At 33.5% G+C, this 20,965-nt stretch overlaps 1 protein-coding gene and 1 long non-coding RNA gene across 2 annotated transcripts; both read left to right on the forward strand.

The window, feature by feature from the left end:
* The first annotated feature begins 585 nt into the window (after positions 1-585).
* Positions 586-4,339, forward strand: LOC122585439. Its single transcript, XR_006321706.1, has 4 exons — positions 586-846; positions 951-2,180; positions 2,354-2,400; positions 3,964-4,339. It is a non-coding gene; the product is annotated as an uncharacterized LOC122585439 (long non-coding RNA).
* A 10,912-nt stretch (positions 4,340-15,251) lies between these two features.
* On the forward strand, positions 15,252-16,463 carry LOC122584679 (acylphosphatase). Its single transcript, XM_043756725.1, has 2 exons — positions 15,252-15,572; positions 15,868-16,463. Exons 1-2 carry the CDS (start codon positions 15,333-15,335, stop codon positions 16,132-16,134), a joined length of 507 nt encoding a protein of 168 aa, XP_043612660.1. The 5' UTR covers positions 15,252-15,332; the 3' UTR covers positions 16,135-16,463.
* The last annotated feature ends 4,502 nt before the right edge of the window (positions 16,464-20,965 follow it).

A 20,965-nucleotide genomic window follows, 5' to 3' on the forward strand; every position in this document is an offset into this window, starting at 1 on the left:
GTCCATGTTCTCTCATTGCAGGCTCCCCTGTACATCAGTACAGGTTAGTATCTAAACCATGACCTCCTTATCATTTTTTCTTTTACTTTGTAAAGTTGGGCAAGATACTTAGCTGTTGGATACTTGGATGGACACTATTGGGTGGTTTAATTTACATCAGATAGCTGGTTTTGTTGTTTTTAATTTTTTTTTGTGTGTGTGTATGTGTCAGTTTTTGTAGGTTTTAATTGTGTATAGTGGCTGTATCTTAGACAGTAATAGGGTTATTTCTTTTAGAGTAGAGTAGTAGACATTAGTAACTAAAGTTCAAATATCGCAAATACTTTAGCAAAATGTATTCTACTAGACATCATGAGCTTTAAAAGCTCAAAAAGCCTCATAGTATACATAAGCAAGATAACTTCTCATGCCGAGCCATCATAGGCTTCGCCTCAGCATGTTAAATTTTCCGGGCTTGATCTAAAAATTCTCGGGCCCGGGCTCAAGCTCTAGTTACTCGCTTGACTTGGTGCTTCTGTAATAACAAGCTAGGTGGCCATGAGGACAAACTGGGAAGTCGTGTTGCATCAATAGAGAACGTGATGCATAACTAAATAGACTTTGGTGAGAAATCTGTTGCAATTCGGGAAACCATTGCGAGCGGTGTACTGCATACGTGACTAGTCAGCAGTGCTGCCGATAGAATAATCATGAAAGCTGGACCATAATGTTTCAAAGGAGTTGATTTTAGTGGTTGGAAGACGTACTCTGGCAGAAGTGGGGCATCTAGGTGTAGTTTATAATAATGATAGCAACAACGAGAGTGAGATCTGATGGCGGCGGGGGACATTATTGGGAGTATTGAAGGTATTTTACCACTTTTCACCCATTAATTTAGCTGCTAGCCAGCTAATTTATTTTGGTTTTAAGTTGATTAAATTTTTTTTTTCTTGAATCTATTTAATGTCCAGGACTTGTACATATAACTTTTGTGGCTCTTATAGTCTTACATTATGAGCTTTGTCATCGATGCTTTCCAAGCCCTTCTCTGCGATCCAAAGAGTTGAAATATGGCTTAGCTGGTGGAACTGGATTCTTGTTTGTGAGTGCACACTAACATAAACTATCTTATGAAATTGAGATCTTCACGACCCTTACCACTAGGTTAACTTGGAGGCAATTACATAAAACGCTCCAGGTGCTTGATGGAGTATCTAAGTTGGTCACCTGATTTAGTAATTATGTCTAATGACCCACACACCCTTATCAAAGTGATATGGACCTGAATGTTTATTCATTCTTATCTTAGTGTCAACTTGAGGCAAAGTGTAAGGCTCATTGGGTGTACCGAATTTTGGCCCATGAAGTGTTAGAGTGTCATTGCCACCTCTAGTATTGTATGATGATTTACACATTCAGTACGATCGTATTGATTGATTTTGTTAACCCTCTAAGGTGTCTTGAAAAATGCTTGGCGATTGCTTGTTTAAAAACAACCGACTTATCTAATTGTAGTTACACAAACTGATCGAAAGTGCCTTAACCAACCAAATAGAGGGGACCATACTTGGTTCATATCTAAGATATAAGATCTTGGGTCTTTACACTGGGTCCTACAAGTTATCTGCCTACAAGGCGTGGTGACTAAGTGTTATTCAGTCTTAATTTTTTTGGGTCGATCAGTGAGCCTGCAACAGTATGCCTACATTTTCGCAAGTGATCTCACAACTTGACCAATATCCTTGTATGATCACAGTCCCGGATACATGTTTTAATTTGAAGGGCTAATGCATGACTGATGGTTGGTTTAAAGGCTTGGTGTCTGGCTGGTAGCTTATGTATACATTTGTTGCTATGTAGATCGCTGGTTCAAAGGACCAAGTCTAGTCAAATAGCTTATTGGTGTCTAACATGCCTTTATGGAACGACATACCATCCGTGCATGGGTTGTATCCAAGTTAAAGATTTTGATCAATAGATCAAGTCTGATACTGGTCAAAATTTCCTAGAATTGAACTTGGGGAATTAAACATGGTGTGTACCACGTTTGGTCTATATGCGATCCTGGATGATGGAAAAATGAATATAGTTCCATTCCTTCCCTTTGTACCCAAAAGAAGTATATTGTGTTTTGCTTTGCACAAACATTAAGCAATCTGTACATTGTCAAACAATATGGACTTTACAACACCACATTCAAGGTTATCTTTCTTATCCTCTTTTTTTCTCAAGCTGGTGCTTTTTTTTATTCTATCTGTGTTCGTCATCTTCAATGGTTTAATTAGGGACCAAATCAATCTCGAAATTGGGTGATTTATTCGAAATTGGGTGATTCGTGAATTGCTCACTCATCCAGTACCATTTCTTTTTTCAGAAAGTCGAGCCTGCAATGTAGTGGGAATGACAATCTTGTCAAATAAGGTACTAATAACTTTCAAATGTGAATTTTCAGTTTAATTATGCATCACACTAAGTATTATATTATTAATTAAGCATATTCAGATTCACTGTCTTCCATTCATACAACTAATGATTTTAGTATAAAGTCTGAGTTGTTAGTAAGTCTACATACAGATTCAATAGGGTGGCAGAGTGTTTTCAGTAAATTATGAGGAAAACATTTTTCCAGTTGGTTGAAGTTGGCATTATTTGATGATCTTGATGCACTTGTAATAGTGATTATCTGTATCTGGTAAGCTAGATACAGATATGAATCTATCTTAATACTTTTTTGGACAACTTCAAATGTGAAAGCAGAACTTAATGGACAGGCCATTCCTGTAAGAACTCCAGGTATGAATCTATGATTAAAAAAAGCTGAAGGAATTTTTAGCCTCCGTTAGGGAGCTCACAAGTTCTGCTGAGTTAGGTACTAGGTTTTTGTCTTAAAATAATGAACTCAAATGACAAAATTGACTTCCCATAACTTTTAGGAGGGAGTCTATTTAAGATGTCATCTGGAAAGTTCATAGCAAAATTTCTTGCAATCAATTGTACACAATGGTCAAATCTGTTTGACCAGAGTACGCTTCATCCTATGCTATTCTGTATCGTTTGGATCTGTTTGCTGCACTGACTGACCCACATGGATTATTATCATAGTAGAAAGTAGAAACTTAATACTATTCAAGTGCTAGATCTTTGGATACAGGGTCCGAAGAACTAAGAGAGACAATAAATAATGAATTTACCCGAAGAGTAGGTGAATGATGGGCAATGTAGATGGGGCGTCCATGATGTATGTGATGTGGGATTTTTAATATGGTCCTTACTTCCTTACATGTGCACGCTGATATAAGAATTAAATATTTACAAATCCATTTATAATAGAGTTAATTTCAAAAATCGTCCTTGTGGTTTTACCAAAATATCATGTTTCATCCTTTAAACTTCAAAATGATACTGGTAGTCCTTTATACGCGGATAATGATCATGTTTCGTCCTTTAGTCGACCATATAAAGGACGAAACGTGATCAGCATCCGTTAGATCTAAGGACGAAACGTGATCATCATCCGTTAGATTAGAGGACGAAACGTGACCATTATCCGCGTATAAAAGACTACTAGTGTCATTTTGAAGTTTAAAGGATGAAACCTATTTTTTGGTAAAACCACAAGAATGATTTTTGAAATTAACTCTTTATAATAAGAAAGACCCTTTATTTACTGTAATCATTTTTAAAACTCACCACGTAGGCATGAATAATACAAGATTGTTCATGTGTTGAAATGGTGTATGACTTTTATCTGTCTACTCTTTGTTGACCCAGCATTTCTCACTATTTACCTTGTATCTACAATATAAGAAACACCCTCTATTTACTATAAGCATTCTCAAAACTTATCACGTAAGCATGTATAATGCAAGATTGTTCATGTGCTGAAATGGTGTATGACTTTTACCTGCCTACTCTTTGTTGATCTGTTAAATTTATACAACCTTTACTTCAAAATTATATGCTTTTTACTTGCACACTTCTTAGAACTTGTGCAGGGTATTTACAAGGACTAAAGGTGTCAAAAAGGAAGTTAAAAGGTTGTTATGCACTTTAGGAGGCAATTGAAGAAAGTTAGGAAGATGAAGGGTGTAAAGTGAAACTTGAAGATTAAAGGCATATATAAACCCGTTTTAGGATTTGGTGGCTACAGTTGTTACACACACATATGTTTATCTCTATTATTTTCTCTCGGTTGATTTAGGGTTCTTGTTGATCTTATGATCATTCTGATCATTTGATTGTTTGAGTTATTATTCTGTAATTGTTATCTAAACATATTGTTTAGATACTCCTTCTATACTCTTAAATTTGTACTCTGAATAATAATCAATAATAATAATAACAGCCGATTGATTCGTTACTTCGTTTTTCGTTTGTGGTATCAGAGCCAGGTTTCCTCTGATCGGAGTATCTTCTGGTGTTTTGGTTTCTAATTTACGGCGTATTTTATCTCGAAACCCTAAATCTTAGAAACCCTAATTTTTAGGGTTTTTTTGTTGATTCAATCCGTGTTATTCCGCTGCGTATTCCGATCCTAAATCTTCACTTAACTAAGTGGATCAAGAAAGAAGATCTAAGGTTCTCATCCTTCTGCAAAAAAAAGCACTATTTTTTTTTATCTCTAACCTTTATCTATTTTTTGTTGAAGTAATAATTGATTTAATAATTATAATAAACTATTCTATTTTTCATAAAAACGAGTGTGTTATCCTTGACCGGTCTCTTGAGAGGCTTTAAATCCTGTAACTGACACATTCGTGAGGATAGGGATTCTTTTTCAATTCTATTAAGTGCTTTCTTATATATATATATATATATATATATAGAGAGAGAGAGAGAGAGGGGGGGGGAGAGGTTAAGGTTTATGTGGCTGTTAGACATCTAACCTGGGTGTAGAACCCCTCACATGTTGTTATTTTAATCCATTAAAAGCTTGGGGGGCCAAACATTTATATATATATATATATATATATAGGGTAAAGTTATTTTGAGAACCCTTTTTTTTGCGAGAACCTTTGAGAACTTTTCAAATCAAGCCCAACCAATGATTATTCTTTACATGAAAAAAAAAAAATTTTCTGAATAACTTATGTATAATTTTGAAATTTATAATTGTTTAGAGACATGGATTATCATCCGTTATACAATTATGTAGAGATTTGGATTCTTGATCACATGTATACAAGTCGATCACATGTAATCCCTTGTATTTGCATGCTAGTGATATCACTAATACTCCTCTGATTAGTTTGAAATTAAAAGGAACAAAAAATTATAATGTGTGGAGTTGTGCTATGTTGCTTGCTTTGGAAACAAAAAATAAAAGGGATTCATTGATGGAATTTGTGTTAGACCTACTGAAAATGATGTGTTAGCCCAGCAATGGGATAGGTGCAATGCTGTTGCGCTTTCCTGGATTTTGAATTACATATCTAAAGAGCTTAGGACAGAATTTTTGCTAAAAATGCTTTTGTTGTGTGGAATGAGTTAAAGGAAACCTATGATAAAGTAGATGGTGTTGTAACTTTTAATCTACATAATAAAATCAATTCTCTATGTCAAAATGGTTCTTTGTTCGAATATTATCATAAACTCAATGCACTTTGGAAACAATTTTATGCTCTTGTGAAATTGCCTACTTGTGTTTGTCATGCTGCTAGAGATTATCATAATCATATTCAGTTAATCAAGTTAATGCAGTTTCTTATGGGCTTAGATGATGCTTAAAATTCTGTTAGAAGTTATATTCTCACTAATGATCCTTTACCTTCTGTTAAGAGTGCTTATGCTTTATTGTCTAGAGATGAATCTCATAGGAAATCTTCTGTTCATTCTGTGCCAAATAAAGGTTCTACAAGTGCTTTTGCTTCTAAAGTGAATGATTAGAAGAAAAAATATAATGGTAACAATAATTTTAGTAACAGGAGTAATAATTTTGGTAATAAAGGACCTAATCCAAACCTGAACTAATCTAATTGTAAAGGCATAGGTCATACTATTGATAGATGTTATGAGTTAGTTGGTTATCCTCCAGGACATAAAAGAATTTTTAATTATCAAGGGTCTCAATCTTCTAAAAAGAACATTTACAATAAAAATGTGAATTCTGAAAACTGCAAGGTGTCTTCTGATGATAAAACTACTTCTTCTTCTGCAGCTCCTTCTTCTTTGTCTTTAACTAATGAGTAAATGACATAACTTTTAACCTTGTAGAGTGATAATTATGTTGTTACTAGAAATCATGCAAACATGTCTGGTACTTTCTTTAATTCTAACAGTTTGTTTAATAATGATTTTGATAAGTATTTTTGTTCTTCTAGTGATAATACATCTAAGACTAAACATACTGGATGGATTACCGATTCTGGAGCAAATTAGTATATAACTTTTTCTTGTGATAATCTTATTAATGGATATCATGTTTCTGGTTTAAACATGATTGTAGGTCATCATAATGGTACTTTGGCTAAAATTAAAATGATTGGAAATTTGAAATTAAATAACATGGTTACTTTGTTTGATGTGCTGATTGTTCCTGAATATTGTGTTAGTTTACTTTCAGTTCATAAACTTAGAGACAATAAGAGGTTTGTAGGTTTTGATGAATCTAATTGTTACATTCAGGACTTAAATCAAGGAAAACTCTATGGACTGGTAGTGGAAATGGTGGTTTATATATTGTTGATAAACATGCTACATGTCAAGGTGTGTCTAATAATTGTGTTTTTATTTGTTATGCTTCTTATTCTCTATGGCACATTAGACTTGGTCACCATGGTGATCAAGTTTTAACTGTTTTGAAACGATCTTTAAATCTTGATGATAATAACAGTCATTCTCCTTGTGATATTTGTCACACGGCCAAACGAACAGGAGAACCCTTTTCTTTAAGCAGTCATGTTTCAAAAGAAGTGGGTGAACTTGTTCATTTGGACTTATGGGGTCCTTATAAAGTAACTAGTAATGAGGGTTCAAATATTTCCTAACAATTGTTGATGATTTTTCAAGTGCTGTTTGGACGTATTTGATTAAATCTAATAAAGGAGATGTTTTCTCAAATGTCAAGGAGTTTGTTTTGCTAATTGAAAATCATTTTGAAAAGAGAATCAAAACTTTTAAAACAGATAATGGAACTGAGTTTATTGATCAAAATATGAAACGGTTTTGCGTAAATAAAGGCATTATGCATCAAACCTCAAATGTTTACACTCCTCAACAAAATGGGATAGTTGAAAGAAAGTACAGACACTTGCTTAATATTGCTAGATCCCTTATGTTTCAGGGGCAATTACCTCTTGTTATGTGGTCTGAATATATTCTTACTGCAACTTACTTGATTAACAGGATTCCTTCTTCTGTGCTATGTATCTCTTTATTGTATATTATTTGGTTTTGGACCATCTCTCTCATTTAAAGTCTCTTGGATGTCTTTGCTTTGCTACTATTCTTAACAATCATGATAAGTTTAGTAGTAGGGCTGAAAAATGTGTCTTTATAGGATATTCAAATGGAAAAAAAAAGGTATAAACTTTATAGTTTGGATAATAAAACAATTTTTTATTCTAGGGATGTTAAATTTTATGAAACTGTCTTTCCTTTTAAGATGAAAAAAACTTCAAAAGATATTTCTAATGAAATTGTGTTTGACAACATAAATCATTTAAATTTTTTTGACTCAATCTTTTGTGATAATCCAACTGACTTTGGTCCCTCTAACTCTCCCAATGATGAAGAAAGAGATAAGTCTGATTGTGATGGCAGTGATAGAGGGTTGTCTGTGGAACTACTACAAATCTTGATGATCAATCATCAAGTTTGTCTAGCAATTCTGGATCTACTACACCTCAAGAATCAAATGTAACATGTCACACCCCACCTTAGGCGGAATCGTAGGATATGACTACAAGATATAGCAATGGCACATGGACTTTATAATAGAGTCATACTAAATGAAATTCAAATAAATGTAAATTCCATAAACGGAAAGTCTAGGCAGCACGCCTCAAATAGCAAAGAAATAATAATTGCAAATAGCGTTCAACGTTTCACATGCAATCTAGGAGTCCATGAAGGATCTCTTTATTGGTCTTCCTAAAGTCCATAAGCTCAATCTTCTTAAGCATTGTTATTACCTGAAAATGAATGCTCGAAAATGTCAACATAATGTTGGTGAGTTCGTAGGTTTAAAGGAATACAAATGAGTTTGTTGTGCATGATATATCAAGTTTTGGACAATAGTGTAAATATAAACATGTAGTAGCATACTAAATACTGATCAATGCCATCATAGTTATCCAACAACACAATCCCCATCACTCCTGTTAACAACTCAATCATGCTTTAAATACCAACAACTACCAGCTGGAGTATAAAGTTGGTCGATAGTTATCCAATAGTCTTCAATAGATACCAAAGGACATCTATTGCATCAAAGAAATCAATACAAGCAAGCTAGCATACACATTTCATAATTACACGTATTTGTCCATGAAAACAAACAAGTTTTGGCACAACTAGTAAAGAAATGAAAAGTGTTTTGAGCATCATTTTCCCCCAAAGAAATAATATAAAAAGGGGGCCACGAAACTCACCTCAACAAGCAAGTAGTTGTGCAAATCCAACAAGGTCGCTAGAATCTACACAACATATAAATATGAACAAGTTACAATTATGGACATGGTCAAGAACCGTCCATTGTAACCCGTATTTGATGAAATACACATATGGCTACATTCAAAAATATTCACAATTGATTTGTCATATATTATTAAGTTACAAGTCACATAACTTAATATATAATATTTGTTTTACTGATTTAAGATTAAATTCTACAAGTTCATATTAACTGAAATTTTTTGTAACTTTATCTATTTTTTTATTAGGATGAAACGAATGATTCAAGATTCCAAATCTTAACTACTGTTACCTTAGAGTGTTATATACTTACATGAATTTTTACATAATTTATTTGGCACGTTAACTATTTTTAAAAATTCAATGATTACAGACTAGTCAGAAAAATCACTGTTCGCACACAGAAAAGTTTTATAAAAGTTAAGGGCCTTCGAAGATTCAAAAAATCTAATTTTTTTACTGTACAATCTTAACATCTCAAAAAAGTTTCTGGAGAAAAATAATTGTCTAGTTCATAAAATCGACCAAGATATGACTATTTGAAGTCGACCAAAATCTGTTCGGAAAACTCAGCTTTGCGCAGTTTTGTTATAAAATTCGTTTGACAACCTTAAACTTCATATTTTGACACGAAACCGCTTCCACCAGAAAGTAGACTTCCTGAACTTAATTTTAGACACCAAAAACGTGACTTAACCATCTCTCATGACCAAGATACGACCTTTCAAAGTTAACAAAATGAATCTGTCCAGATTCTGAAATAACCCAAACAAACTGTTTTAAAGACTACTACAACTAATATTTATATATAAAATTTCAAATCTTTCCAACACCTAATTAAATCTGTTATTATGATTTTCATGCCTTCATAATTGGATTTCTTTAATTACATTAATTATTATGCTACAATAAATACGTAAAGTTTTAACATTAATATGATTTATACTTCAAGCTTTTGATTTAACCCTAAAAAAACCTTTCATTCATCATCATAAATTTTGCCATAATATATATATTCATCAACATAGGTTACTTATAATATAAGATCAATAATATAAAGATATATTTATATATATATATATGAAAAGAAGAGATAAGTAATTTTACCCCAAAATTGATGATCACTCCTTAGATACCAATTAAAATCCAAGAATTCTTTATGATGTTGCTTCGACTATTGAGTTATTAAAAATTTGTGTTTTGTGTTGGAGTTTTGTTCGACGGCAGGGAAGCACGAAATCAAAGAGTAAATTGGTTTTAGAGTTTTTTTTTTATTATTATTATTTAGGGTATACTTATTATATATATATATATATATGGAGATAAGTGTTTTAGTTAGTTTATGATTAGACTTAATGTATCATAAGAATTCTAATGGAATTAAATTCCTTGCTCACCATTAAATTGTGGTAATATATATATGACTAAAATTTTTTACTAAACATATGATATTTTACTATTACTATTACCATCTTACGACTTATACTAATTATATATTACTTTTATAATTTTTTTGATTTCGTTCACCACTAAATAGCGTATACTAATTTATCAATGTCTATAAATAAATATGACTAACAACTACAAGTCTAGAAATTACGGGGATAGTTATAGTCATCTACGTTTAGGAAGATCAAATATCTCAATCCTAAACTATTGAATATCAAGTAATAGAGATCCCATATTGGAAATGATCGCCACATTTCTATGCTTGTTATACTATATAGGCACATTGACTAGTCAAGAAATTTGGAATGTAAGTTAGAGACTATAATAAATTACCAGTTTTGTTGACGGATGTCACATAACACAAGAAGATGATGATAATTATCCTGAGGGAAATTTTAATGTTGTTGATAGTGTGCATGTTTTTCCTAAACATTTTGATCAATTTGTTATAAAAGGGAAAGTAAAGTATGGGATTGAAGGTTGTGAATCACCTTTGTTGAATTCTGAAAATTACTGTTTTTTTCACAAGTCTTAATAAAAGTATAGAACCTAAGAATTTTCATGAAGCTTCTAAAGACCTAAAGTGGGTTGAAGCAATGAATAATGAGATGGAAGATTTACATAGGAATAATACTTGGGAACTTGTTGATCTTCCTAATTGAAGAGTACCAATTGGTTATAAATGGATTTTTAAGATAAAATATAAATCTGATGTTTCTATAGAAAGGTATAAGGCAAGACTTGTAGCTAAAGGGTATAGTCAAAGAGTTGGTTTGGATTTTGATGAGACTTTCTCTCCTGTTATGAAAATGGTTACTGTTAGGTGCTTGATTTCTCTTGTTGTTAATAATTAGCCTTTGTATCAACTGGATGTTAATAATGCATTTTTATATGGTGATTTACATGAGGATGTGTATATGTGTCTTCCTGAAGGTTATTATGATTCTAAAAGTAATAAAGTGTGTACTTGTTAAGTCCTTGTATGGACTTAAACAAGCACCTAGACAATGGAATGAAAAACTAACCACTGCTTTATGTGAATATGGTTTCAGTCAAAGTAAGAGTGATTATTCTTTGTTTACTTTGAATAAAGGAAGTATTTTTCTTGCTTTGTTAGTCTATGTGGATGATATTGTTTTGACTGGAAATGATGAAAGTTAGAGTGAGCAAGTAAAAGGTTTTTTAAATTCCAAATTTTTGATAAAGGATTTGCGAAAACTTAAATACTTTCTTGGTATTGAAGTTCTTTATAATGACAAAGGTGTTTATTTAAATCAAAGAAAGTATTGTATGGAATTATTACATGACTTTGGATTACTTGGAAGTAAACCAATGAAAACCCATATGGAGGTTAATTATTCTATACCAAGAACCTTTACTAATGATAAAGTTCTTAATGACATTTTTGTTTATCAAAGATTGATTGGTAAACTAATCTATCTCACGCTGACCAGACCTGATATAAGTTATTTTGTACATGCTCCTAGTCAGTTTATGCATGTTCCCACCAATGATCATTTGCAATTGGCTTTTAGAGTCTTGAGATACTTGAAAACTTCACCAGGAAAAGGAATTCAGTTTAAAATCAATGATAGACTTGATTTATATGGGTATGTATATTATGACTGGGGAAGATGTTTGAATTCCAGGAGATTTGTTACAGGTTTTAATATTTTCTTTGGTGGAAACATGATTTCCTGAAAAAGTAAAAAGCAACCTACTATGGCTAGGTCTTCTGCTGAGGCGGAATATAAGGCCTTGGCTTCAATTACATGGGAACTTCTTTGGATTATAAATCTGCTTAATGATCTTAAAGTTGAAAATGTTTTACCTGCTCAAATTTTCTGTGATAATAAATCTGCTATTCAGATTGCTGGGAATCCAGTCTTTCATGAAAGAACTAAACATCTTGAAATGCCCTAATCGTGACCCATCCACTTTCCGGACGAGACAACCACATGTCAATTATGCCAACCATGCATCGTTCACAGGCATCTAATTCTCAGAAAGTCTAGGCAGGTTTCTTTTTTCAGAAAGTCGAGCCTGCAATGTAGTGTCAAGTGTGAATGACAATCTCGTCAAAAAAGGTACTAATAATTCTCAAATGTGATTATTCAGTTTAACTGTGCATTACACTAACTATTATATTATTAATTAAGCATATTCAGATTCACCGTTTTCATTCATTCAACCAATGATTTTAGTATGAAGTTTGACTTGTTAGATAGTAAGTCTACATACAGATTGAATAGGGTGGCAGAGTGTTCTCAGTAAATCTTGACAAAAATATTTTTCTAGTTGGTTTTTGGCACTATTTCATGATCTTGATGCACTTGTAATAGTGATTATAGATCTGTATCTGGTAAGCTAGAGCTTTGCATCTATCTTGAGCTTTGTAATACCATTTTGGAGAACTTGTAATGTGAAAGCAGAACTCAATGGACAGGCCATTCCTGTAAGTATGAATTTATGATTAAAAAAAGCTCAAGAAATTTTTAGCCTCCATTAGGTGCTAGGTATTTGTCTTAAAACAATGAACTTAAATGACTAAATAAGTGCTGATCTTCCCATAATTTCAATATGTCAACTGTAAAGTTCATAGCAAATTATTTTGCAATGAATTTTACACGATGGTCAAATCTGTCTGACCAAAGTACGCCTAGCTCACCCCATGCTATATATTCTGTATGTGTTGAATCTGTTTACTGCACTCACATGGATCTAGTTATTGTAACCACTATTTTTACAGTATCAAAGTAGTAGAAACTATTCAAGTGCTGGATCTTTGGATACAAGGTGTTACTAGATTAAATAAGCTAGGTCCGAAGAATTAAGAGAGACGATAAATAATGAAATTACCCGAAAAGGTGAATGATGATGCATGTGATGTGGGATTCTTAATAAAATGTGCACGCTGGTCTCACTGCTGTTGCGATTCGGAAAACCATTTCCAGTGGTGCACTGCAAACGTGACTGTAGTCGCTAGTCAGCAGTGCTGCCGATCATGAAAACTGGACCATAATGAATCAAATGGTTGGATCAAAGGATTTTAGTGGTAGAAGAAGGAAACTGGCAGAATTGGAACATGTTGGTGTGGCTTGATAGCAAGGACGAGAGTGAGATCGAATGGCGGTGGGGGCCATTATTGGGAGCAACGAAAGTATTTATACCACTTTTCATCATTAAGATATAAGATGGTGGGGCTTCACACTGGATCCTGCAAGTTATTTGGCCTGGTGACTAAGCGTTATTCAATCTTAAATATTCTGGGTCGATCAGTGAGCCTGCCTGCAACAGGACGCCTACTATACATCTTGGCAAGCGATCTCACAAACTGACCAATATCCTTGTAGCATGATCACAATGGTCGTGTGCCTAATGGGACCCAAATGGTACCCCGTTTCAAGTCTCGAATACATGTTTCGAATGCATGACTGATGGTTGGTGTCTGGCTTGTAGCTTATGTTAACGTTTGGTGCTTTGTTGATGGTTGGTTCAAAGGAGGTCTAGTCAAACAGCTTAATTATTGGTGTCTAACATGCCTTTATGGAACAACATAAATATCCTTGCATGAGTTGTATCTAAGTTGAAGATTTTGATCAAGTCTAATCCTGGTGTCAAACCCTTGTAACATTGAAGTGGCCGGGGGTGATGCTATAATTCCATATCTTCGCTTTGTACTTGACAAAAGATCGAATATTTTGTTTTTGTTTGCACAAACATAAACGCGCGATGGGTACATTGTCAAACTATGGACTTTACAACACCTCATAGCACGCTCTCGTTCTTATGTGCTCTGTGTATGTGTTTCTGCATTTAAGTCTTTATCTTTGAAAATAGAAAAGATTTCTTGCTTTTCTTAATGCTCTTATCTCCTATTGAATTTTCTCATTTTAGGCAATTGGCACATTGTCGGTTTTAAGCAATACACTCAGGAGTATAAAGCTCAGGTTTGATCACAAGTTATGTGTTTATGGCAACTTTTGTTTATAGGCTTTTTTGTATAGGAATTGAATATGTGTGGATGTAAGTGCAATAAAATGAGTTCATTCAGCTGAGACGGAAGGCACGATTAAAAGGTGGTTTTTATGTGATTTCTGAAGCTTCATCATCTAGCACTTATAACCATTTTAAATGTATTTGAATAGGTATATTGGTTAAAAACTCAGAATTATTTTATACATTTAATGGAGAGGTATATTGGTTTACTTTTCGTTTCCATTTACATACACACAAAGGTCTGGAAAGACCAGCCACCTTTGCTACTGTTGTAGGAAGCCGGTTTCCATTATCATGGTGGCAAACTTGATGATATGACGGTTGTTGTTTCCGTTATCATGATGGCAAACTTGATGATATAACGGTAGTCATTTCATTTAACAGATGGGTAAGTTGTTATCTACTTATCTATTTCAGTTGTTTTCTCTTTTTTGAACTTTTTTTTGTCATAAGGAGCAAAGTATTGAGAACTTATGGTTCAGAACTTCTGATTTTCCAACGAGTGTATCTCAAACTCTATGTACTCGAATTTAAGCTTGAGCCAACTTATTTGTTACTTAGAATTTGTTTTAATATCCATGAGTTACTTTATACTTTCACGCAATTGGTGCCGCCACTTAACCATCACTTTTTTTGAAGTACCGCTGCAACGTGCGGGTACCAATCTAGTTGATATTATAACCGGTGATCACAACTTTTTATTATTAGGTTGATTAGTACATCTATTTATTAGGTCTCCTAATAAAAAAAATTCTCCCTAACCGAAAATGAGTAAGTTCCTAAAACAGCCGTTGTTTACTTATGATAAAAGTTTATTGACAATTCACAACATACAGCTATACAAGTGGCATATTTTGTGAAAAAAGAAAAATTGATAGATGACACATAGGTTCTTTAGCTTGTAAAATTTTCTTTGTCCCCATCCTAAAAGCTTTGAATTCACCACCGAGGGCATGTTTGATCTTTTAATGGAATCGAAAGAATGAAATTTGACAGAATGTTTTAAATTTTTATTAAGATTCCAAAATTCTATCAAATGTTGAAACGTTTACATTCCAATGGAATCATATTATTTTTTGTTTACACAACTAAACACATTACCCATCAGATTTTATGGAATGTGTGAACCAAAACAGTCGACCACAATACCACTAAGGAAATTGTGGTTATGAATTAGAGTATTTTTGGACAAATGAAAGAAAATGAAGAAAAGAAAAAGAAAAAGAGGGTAAGGAATAGTGTCCCCTTTCCTTGCACATAAACCGAATCAAATGATGGTATTGAAAATGGCAGCAACGGTAGGAAGGGTGATCACCATCACCACACTGAAATCACACCCCATTTCTCTTTTAAATCACCATCAAGCCAAACCCAACAATCATCACACATTTCTTCGATTCCCACATTCTTCATTTCATCTTCTAATACTTAATAAAAATAATAATATGTCTACTTCTTCTTCTACTGTTCCTCCACCCGATAATCCTTCATCATCACCACCCATTAAAACTGTAATTCTTTTTCTCTCTCTTTTTTATTACACACCCATAAATAGCATCTTTGGTTGTCCCAAATATATTGTGCACTATACCTATCGTATTCGATATAATCGATTAGATTACATTTCTCATATCTTTCCTATTTTATTATTATATTTTCGCACGATTGTAATTAATCGAAGTCATTAAGTTAAATTTAACAAGTGTTAGTTATTACCTTTGGTGTAATTGTTATTGACATACAATTCTACAAATAAATGTAAGTTTTGATGATGATGATGGTGGGGGTAACATATGGTGGTTACAGGTCAAGGTGATGATCAAGGGTAGGGTCCAGGGGGTGTTTTACCGTGACTGGACCGTGCAGAACGCAAATGAGTTGGGTTTGAAAGGCTGGGTTAGGAACCGCAGGGATGGTTCCGTGGAGGCTTTGTTTTCAGGGGCTGCTGATAAGGTTGGGGAGATGCAGGAGCGGTGTCGTAGAGGACCACCGTCTGCGATGGTTACTGGGCTTAATGTGAATCCTTCTACCGAGGATCCAGGTACAGGGTTTGAACGTCGCTCAACTGCTTGATAAATGCTTTAAGCCTGTCTGCTTAGTTTAAGCTCTTATGAAACTGCCCGCTTTACATTGCATCTTGAAAACTCAAGTTATTTTACTTATGTCATAATATCCGACAAACATACTTTCGGATTGATGGATTATGTAATAGAATTATGTAGTTTGAGGCATCTGAATTTAGGTATAACAGCCTGATGTACATACATGATGATAGAGTGTTATGATGATATTTTACGTGCTGAAAGAATGTAGCTGCAATTAACAAGGATGTTTGTATTGTTACTTTTGTTGTTCTGTTAATGTATATGTCTGATATATGTTAGTATATATTATTGGCAGCATTATGAATCACCTTTTGGGTGTGTATATCTGATCTGATGTATGTTATAATATCAGATAATGATCCTGTTCACATTTTCTGCCACACATAGTATCCTGCTGTTTCATTCTCGGCTGTCTTGAACCCTTTATGCAATTTCTACTCATGATAACTCTTTATCTAGATTTTGATTCTTAGTAAACAGCTTTGGCTGTACCAATTGGCCTTTGGCTTAGCGGTGTTAATGGAGTAGGTTAGGTGTTTTCCACCATAGTGGTTGAGAGTTCATTTGGGACAATTCTGTAGGTAGCGTGTCTTGTGTGTGAGTTTACAGTCCAAAAAACAAGTGCTGACCTTACCACGGGTGATAAGCATGAATGCTCTTTTAGCTATCTCATCTTTAATATGTCAAGATTTCCCGACTTGGGGCATATCGTGTACCATCTGGATTAGCCTGGATGGCTACTATGATATCATAAGGAGTTAAGGACACAAGTGTGGGGACTGGGCTAAAACCCAAAAGACTAACACGTGTCATATAGAGTTATAGACGTGTGGTCCATCCCTACTCCACAAGGTGAGAGAAGTTCATGAATGAGGTCATCTATTGGCCCATTTACCCGCACGTGTGTTGTATGTTGTATGACATTCCACACAGTGGTTTATTCCTACCCCTAAGGAGAGAATGTTCATGATTGAGGCCCCATTATTGGCCTATTCGTCCCCTGATACACCAGGGTGTTGAATGTTCTTTGACGTTCCACACATCCCTGTAATACCAATGATTAGTGTGACATTTGACAAGACAGATTACATGCTCCCACTCGTTACACCCTCCTGCTTGGTTGGCGCAAACCATCCCCGGCTATGTTACCATTAGGGAACCTTTTCACCATCTTGTTCACATCACTCTTTGATACCTTCCCTTGTCCTTGAGATACCCTTCAGCACTTACCCGTAATCAGTTTATGTATCATTAGGGTACTTCATAGTTCTACTTTGGTCTAAAGTCTTTGGCCATAGCCCATAGGGTTAAACGATAAAGGCTATTATTTGGCATAGAATCTGGTCATTGAGGGCTAATTGTAATGGACAATATTGACATTAAGGCACATTTTTAAGTTGATTATAGGTGAATCAGATTAAAAACATTCAACATTAAAATTAGAATTACTTCTGGAATAAATTTATATTCATTGGCCAATTATGCCATCTCTTATAAAAGTTCAGCTTGTTACTGTTGACTCTATGCATTGTTGGTAAAAAGAAATTGCATATGGACATTGCTAAAGTTGTGTTCCATCTGGTAAAGACTACCATGGGGGATAGAAGTTTGGTGATTGAACATTGAAGAGATGTAATGTCTTGAATCTGAATCCAGGAAGTTTCTACCTTACACCAAGCAACTATTTTGGTGTATCGTTTCTACAAAGCAATATCATTTGTTGGTTACTAAAAGCCCGATGTTGCATGTAAAGTCAAGTTTATATGTCTTGCGTGGACAATAAGTTGCGGCGGAATCTGAATGGTAAAATGGCTTCTGCTCAAAACGGAAAGTCTTTTTAGAATAATAGACTTGTCCATGCTTAAATATTCCAGATCAGTGGTTTAGGCTTTTATCTTTATCATCTATCATGTTGCTATGATGATTTGCTTCATATTAGTCCAATCTATCTTTCTATTGCTTTATCATGGATCATAGATATTTGTTAAAAGATAGAATTTGTATAAATTCTTGAATTATTGTATTGTTGTTATTATTGAATAATAATTAGATTACAAGGGATTGTATAAAGAATATATGTAAACATACAACGCTTGGGTAAGATAATATAAACTTATTATAGTCTAGTACCCTTTATCCCTATAATCCAATCAGACAAAGATAATTTGTGTTTTGCTTCTACAAGAACTTCGGATGAGAAATCATTGACTATGAACCAAATTCCACAAAATTTAGATCATTCTTGTAAAAATATGCACGAGTAAAATCAAACCACAAACGAGGACCAAATATGTAATTAGCTCAAACTTAAATAATGGATGCTACCGTAATTGACTAAAATGGTAGATGACTAGATATCATGGGCCAATGGCTTTGCGTAATGAAAACATTGAAAAACATACATAAAAACCCCATTTGAAAATTCTAACGACGATGCATAAAGTCAAATGGTCATAGTCAGAGCTGAGTCAGACCATTTGCAAGGTCCATCACTCGTCAACAAATTTGGTTAAGTGTCCTATGTTAATGAGGTTGACATGTACCACCTTCTACCAATATTTGTATGTTCTATTTTCTTTTTCTATATATAGATATATATATTAACTTTAAATCTATATATATTTTTATTGATATTGATTTATATATATGTTTACAATATCTTGTCAATCCAATCATTAGCTAGTGCATTCACTTTAATAAATTATAAACAATATATATATTTGTTAGAAAATAACAATTATTCAGAATGAATGACAATGCTTGACGCAGTGTTATGAAACTCGGTTGATACAGCTGATACAGCCGAGTTGGATAATGTATCGGCTGACTGACGATACGAGTTTGTCATACGCGGTCTGAAAATCGATCAGGGTTCCAGACTCGGGTCAATTTGGTCAAGACTCGGTTGTATCGGATCGGGTCAATCAAAGTCAAACTTTTTTTTTTCTTTTTTTGTAAAGCTTTTATCAATTATGTTTGTGATTCTAGACAAGTATGTTTAAGTTGAAACAATATGTTATATATAAGTTTGAAGTTTTATATATGTTTTTAATTTTTTCCTACATATAATTTCAAAAATTATTATTTTATACATATAAAACCCACTATTTATCGATCTGATTCCGATCCGATTTTTAAAAAATCCTGACCCCCCTCCCCCGGCCCCGCCGATCCAATCCCAATTCCCGAGTTCCGCAATTTTGACCGGACGAATACACGATTATATGCAAAAAGCCAAAAACTATGAAATCCCGGTGGTCCTTTTTAAGATCAACAAGCATTTAATCTCTTATGTCTAACTTATTATGAGTATAATATCATTTATCTCTATCCAAAACTAACATTTCTTTAATGAATATATATTACTGCGTGAGCATTAGCATTCGGTTATGCGGTTCTGCCCTTAAATGGTAACCATAGTTCTTAATTAGACGGGTTAATATATTACCAAAAATTGCTTACATCTTCAATTAAATTAAAGTTAGGTTTGCTATTTATTATATTTTTCCCTCCATAATTTTGTTGATAAGTATATGTCGTTATACCACATTGATCAATCTGGATTTTCTTGACCTAATTAACATCCACTAAATTAAATTATATATTAGTGGGCAAACTACAAGCCATTTTATGGCTTATATAATTTATCGTATTAAATTATATAAATATGATACAAGCTTTATTTGTTCGTTTTTGTTTTGTGGGTCTAAGACTTGGCTAATTATTTTCGTTTTGTACTAAAAGTTAGACAACGAGTTCTTACCTAATACTTTGTTCCGAGTTGTGTTGGATTTAGTTGTTAAACGCAATGTAACGGTGTCAGACGTGGTTGGAATTGTAACAAACAATATTACGGAGTAATTAACATTAAGGAACATTTTTAAGTTGATTATACAAAAAATAAATAAATATATCGATAAATATTTTTTAATTATAATTACGAATGTAATGTAGTTATTAATTAGGTAATGTCTGGATGGTGCTACGTGTAACCATTATTACTCTTAGAAAAATGAGCCTGTTACTATTGATCGACTCGATACACGTTGTTGGTAAAAATAATAATAATAATAATAATAATAATAATAATAATAATAATAATAATAATAATAATAATAATAATAATAACAAAATAACAAAAAATGCATATGACATTGCTGTGGTTGCGACATTCTATTAGTTTAGCAATATGAGTTGGCAGCTTTAATTTGTAATGGAATTGCTTGATATTGATTCTTGACGTATATATACTATCAAAATAGGTCTCAGTAATTAATTAATACTTGTTTGTGTTTTGACCAAGCAATTAACATAGTTTTATTGAGGTGACTTGTTAACTTTAAGACTTATCATTTATCTAACTTACATACATGTGTGAAAGGTGGAAATGTGGAATATAAACTCATGGATGTTGCACGTTCGGGGTTGTCAAATGTAAAATTCTCAGCTCATTCTTGTAAATTCGAGGGACCATTGACGAAATAGGAATAACCTCAAACCATTCGTTTAAATCCAGTGGTTAGGGGTATCTTCTAAATTCATTATGTGGGTTCTGTTAGTGAGTCACCCAAGGTCTCGAGTTCGGGTCTTCAAGTTCTCATCTTAAAGATATTTTTTGTGAGTAAGGGGTTGAAAGTTCAAAAGTATCTGATTAAAATTGTCTACAATACGTCTGAATCAAAATTCATTTTAAAGGGAAAAAAAAATCACCTCGCTGAGTCTCGACTCTCGACTCAAATTTATTGGTGAGATACTCATTATATTGGTATATTTATATTTATATCTGATGAAAATGGTTT

Source organism: Erigeron canadensis, chromosome 1, assembly GCF_010389155.1.
Source record: "Erigeron canadensis isolate Cc75 chromosome 1, C_canadensis_v1, whole genome shotgun sequence".
NCBI lineage: Eukaryota > Viridiplantae > Streptophyta > Magnoliopsida > Asterales > Asteraceae > Erigeron > Erigeron canadensis.

Coding starts and splice junctions, on each gene's coding strand:
- LOC122584679 (XM_043756725.1), top strand. CDS start 15,333: ATGATGGTATTGAAAATGGCAGCAACGGTAGGAAGGGTGATCACCATC. Junction 15,573..15,867: donor CATCACCACCCATTAAAACT/GTAATTCTTTTT, acceptor TGGTGGTTACAG/GTCAAGGTGATGATCAAGGG.